This window comes from Oxyura jamaicensis (genome assembly GCF_011077185.1).
Source record: "Oxyura jamaicensis isolate SHBP4307 breed ruddy duck chromosome 26 unlocalized genomic scaffold, BPBGC_Ojam_1.0 oxy26_random_OJ72115, whole genome shotgun sequence".
Lineage (NCBI taxonomy): Eukaryota > Metazoa > Chordata > Aves > Anseriformes > Anatidae > Oxyura > Oxyura jamaicensis.
In genome coordinates, this window is record NW_023304746.1 from 1 (window position 1) to 2,688 (window position 2,688).

A 2,688-nucleotide genomic window follows, 5' to 3' on the forward strand; every position below is an offset into this window, starting at 1 on the left:
TCCCTGGCAGGAGGTGATGTCCGACCTGGAGGAGAGCAAGTACCAAAACGCCGAGCTGCGGCTCTCCATCTACGGCCGCTCCCGGGATGAGTGGGACAAGCTGGCCTGCTGGGCCGTCAACCACCGCGTCCACTCCAACAACGTCCGCTGGCTCGTGCAGGTGCCCCGGCTCTTGTGAGTGCCGGGGGGGCAGCCGCCCCCACCTGGGCCATGTCCTGGGGGGGGGGGGACCAGGAACACCCAGCCGCTGGCTGGCGGGGCCGGGACGGGGCACCGGGCTCTGACCGTCGGCCGTCCCCGAGCAGCGATGTCTACCGGACGAAGAAGCAGTTAGCCAACTTCCAGGAGATGCTGGAGAACATCTTCCTGCCCCTCTACGAGGCCACCATCCACCCTGCCCAGCACCCCGAGCTGCACCTCTTCCTGGAGCACGTGAGCGCCGCCTCCTGCGGGGGGCCGGGGGCCACCGGTGCACCCCCAGCCGGGACCCGCTCCCTCCCTTCCTCACGGCTCTGGGGTGGGCGTCCTTGGTGGAGGGGTGACCCCGGCGGCGTCTCACCTGCAGGTGGACGGCTTCGACAGCGTGGATGACGAGTCCAAGCCCGAGCACCACATCTTCAACCTGGACAGCCCCCTGCCAGGGAACTGGGTGGAGGAGGACAACCCGCCCTACTCCTACTACCTGTACTACATGTACGCCAACATGACGGTGCTCAACCACCTCCGGCGGTAAGGCCCCGCGCCTGGGGGTGCTCGGGGGGGGGGGGGGGTCTCGGCGGGGGGCGGGCGCTGACGGTTGTCCCCCCGTGGCAGGAAACGCGGGTTCCACACCTTCGTGCTGCGCCCGCACTGTGGCGAGGCCGGCCCCATCCACCACCTCGTCTCGGGCTTCATGGTGTCGGAGAACATCTCGCACGGCTTGCTGCTCCGCAAGGTGAGCGGGCCGGGGGTGCTGGGGGGGGCTGGGGTGCACGGCTGGGCCCCCCCTGACCCCGCTGTGCCCCCCCCCACCCCGCTGTGCCCCCCAGGCCCCCGTGCTGCAGTACCTGTACTACCTGGCGCAGATCGGCATCGCCATGTCCCCGCTGAGCAACAACAGCCTCTTCCTCAGCTACCACCGCAACCCCCTGCCCGAGTACCTCTCGCGGGGGCTCATGGTCTCCCTCTCCACCGACGACCCCCTCCAGTTCCACTTCACCAAGGTGAGCTGCTGGGGGGGACCACGGGACCCCGCCCCCCCAGGACCCCCGTGGGGCAGCCACCATGGCCCCGGGACGGGGTTGGTGGGGGCCTGGAGGAAGAAAAGGGCAGTGGGCTGCGGAGGGTGCTGGAGGTGCAGGGCGGGTGGGAGAAGCTGCCCCCCCCCCATCCTCTTTGGGTGGGTGGGTGCTGAGGCTGTGCCCCCCAGGAGCCGCTGATGGAGGAGTACAGCATCGCCACGCAAGTCTGGAAGCTGAGCTCCTGCGACATGTGCGAGCTGGCCCGCAACAGCGTCCTCATGAGCGGCTTCTCCCACAAGGTACCGCTGCCCCTGGCCCCCCCAGGACCCCCGATCTCCGCGGGGAGGGGGCGGGCGGCTGCAGGAGCCTCCCCTTGCTCTGCCCCCAGGTGAAGAGCTACTGGCTGGGCCCCCACTACCTGAAGGAGGGGCCGGAGGGCAATGACATCCGCCGCACCAACGTCCCCGACATCCGCGTCAGCTACCGCTTCGAGACGCTGTGCCAGGAGCTGACGCTCATCACGCAGGCGGTGCAGAGCGAGGAGCTGGAGACCATCCAGGAGGAGGACGCGCTCACCATCACCTCCGCTCTGCCCCCCCGCTGAGCCCCCCGCTCCCGGCCCCGTGTCCCCCCTGGCCGCTGCTGCTCCCCTCCTGCTGCCCAGTGCCCTGGGCCCCCCCCCCCCCCCCGCTGTCCCCAGGGCTGTGCCAGTGCCTCCGCTCTGGGGGCTTTGCTCCCTTCTCTTGGTAGTGTTTTGTGTTTCTTTTTTTTGTGTGTGCCTTCTTGGTTATTTTCCACTGCTTTCTCTCAGCGTGGTTGGACCCTGCTGGGGCCAGGCTCTGGGGGGGTGACGTGGGCAGGGACCTGCTGGGGACCCTGGCTTCACCTCCCAGTGCCGGGCTGGGGGCTGCCGGTGCCGGGTGCGGGGATGCCATGCGGGGCCCCCCCAGCGCCCAGGCGGGGTCCTGATGCTCGTGAAGGGCCTGCCCAAATCTCCGTCCTTTCTCGCCCTGCCACGAGGGGCCGTGGGGACAGGCTGGGTGCAGCACCCACCCCAGCCCCTCGCCCACGCTGTGCCCTGGCCCCGCTGGGGACCTGGCGGCCCAGGGGACGCCCGGAGGGAGGTGTGGGGCTGGGGCACTGCCTGCCCCCATCCCCTGCCCTGCCGGGGGGCTCGGGGCCATACGGGGCTGCTCCGTCCCAAGTATCCCCCCCCCACCCCATGCCCCCAGCGTGGGATCTGAGGTCAAGTGCTGGTGCCATACCAACAAAAAAAAAAAAAAAAAAAAAAAAAAAAAAGAAAAACAACTCAAAAAGCATGAGAAATAAAAGTATTTAAGTAAGAGCCGGGCTGCTGTGAGGTTGGGTGCAGCGGAACGGGGGGGGCAGCCCCGAGCTGGAGGGAAACTGAGGCACGGGGGGGGGGGCGGTGGCTTCTCACTGGGGAGGGGCAGGGGGAGGGCACGGG

The 2,688-nt window shown here is 68.8% G+C and overlaps 1 protein-coding gene across 1 annotated transcript; it reads left to right on the top strand.

Annotated features, from left to right (window-relative positions):
• Positions 1-7: 7 nt before the first annotated feature.
• Positions 8-1,911, top strand: LOC118158344 (AMP deaminase 2-like; the record flags this gene model as incomplete). Its single annotated transcript, XM_035312991.1, has 7 exons — positions 8-174; positions 306-432; positions 566-729; positions 814-934; positions 1,029-1,202; positions 1,409-1,519; positions 1,609-1,911. Coding segments are annotated over 7 exons (1,080 nt in total), but the record flags the coding sequence as incomplete, so codon positions are not given.
• Positions 1,912-2,688: the final 777 nt, after the last annotated feature.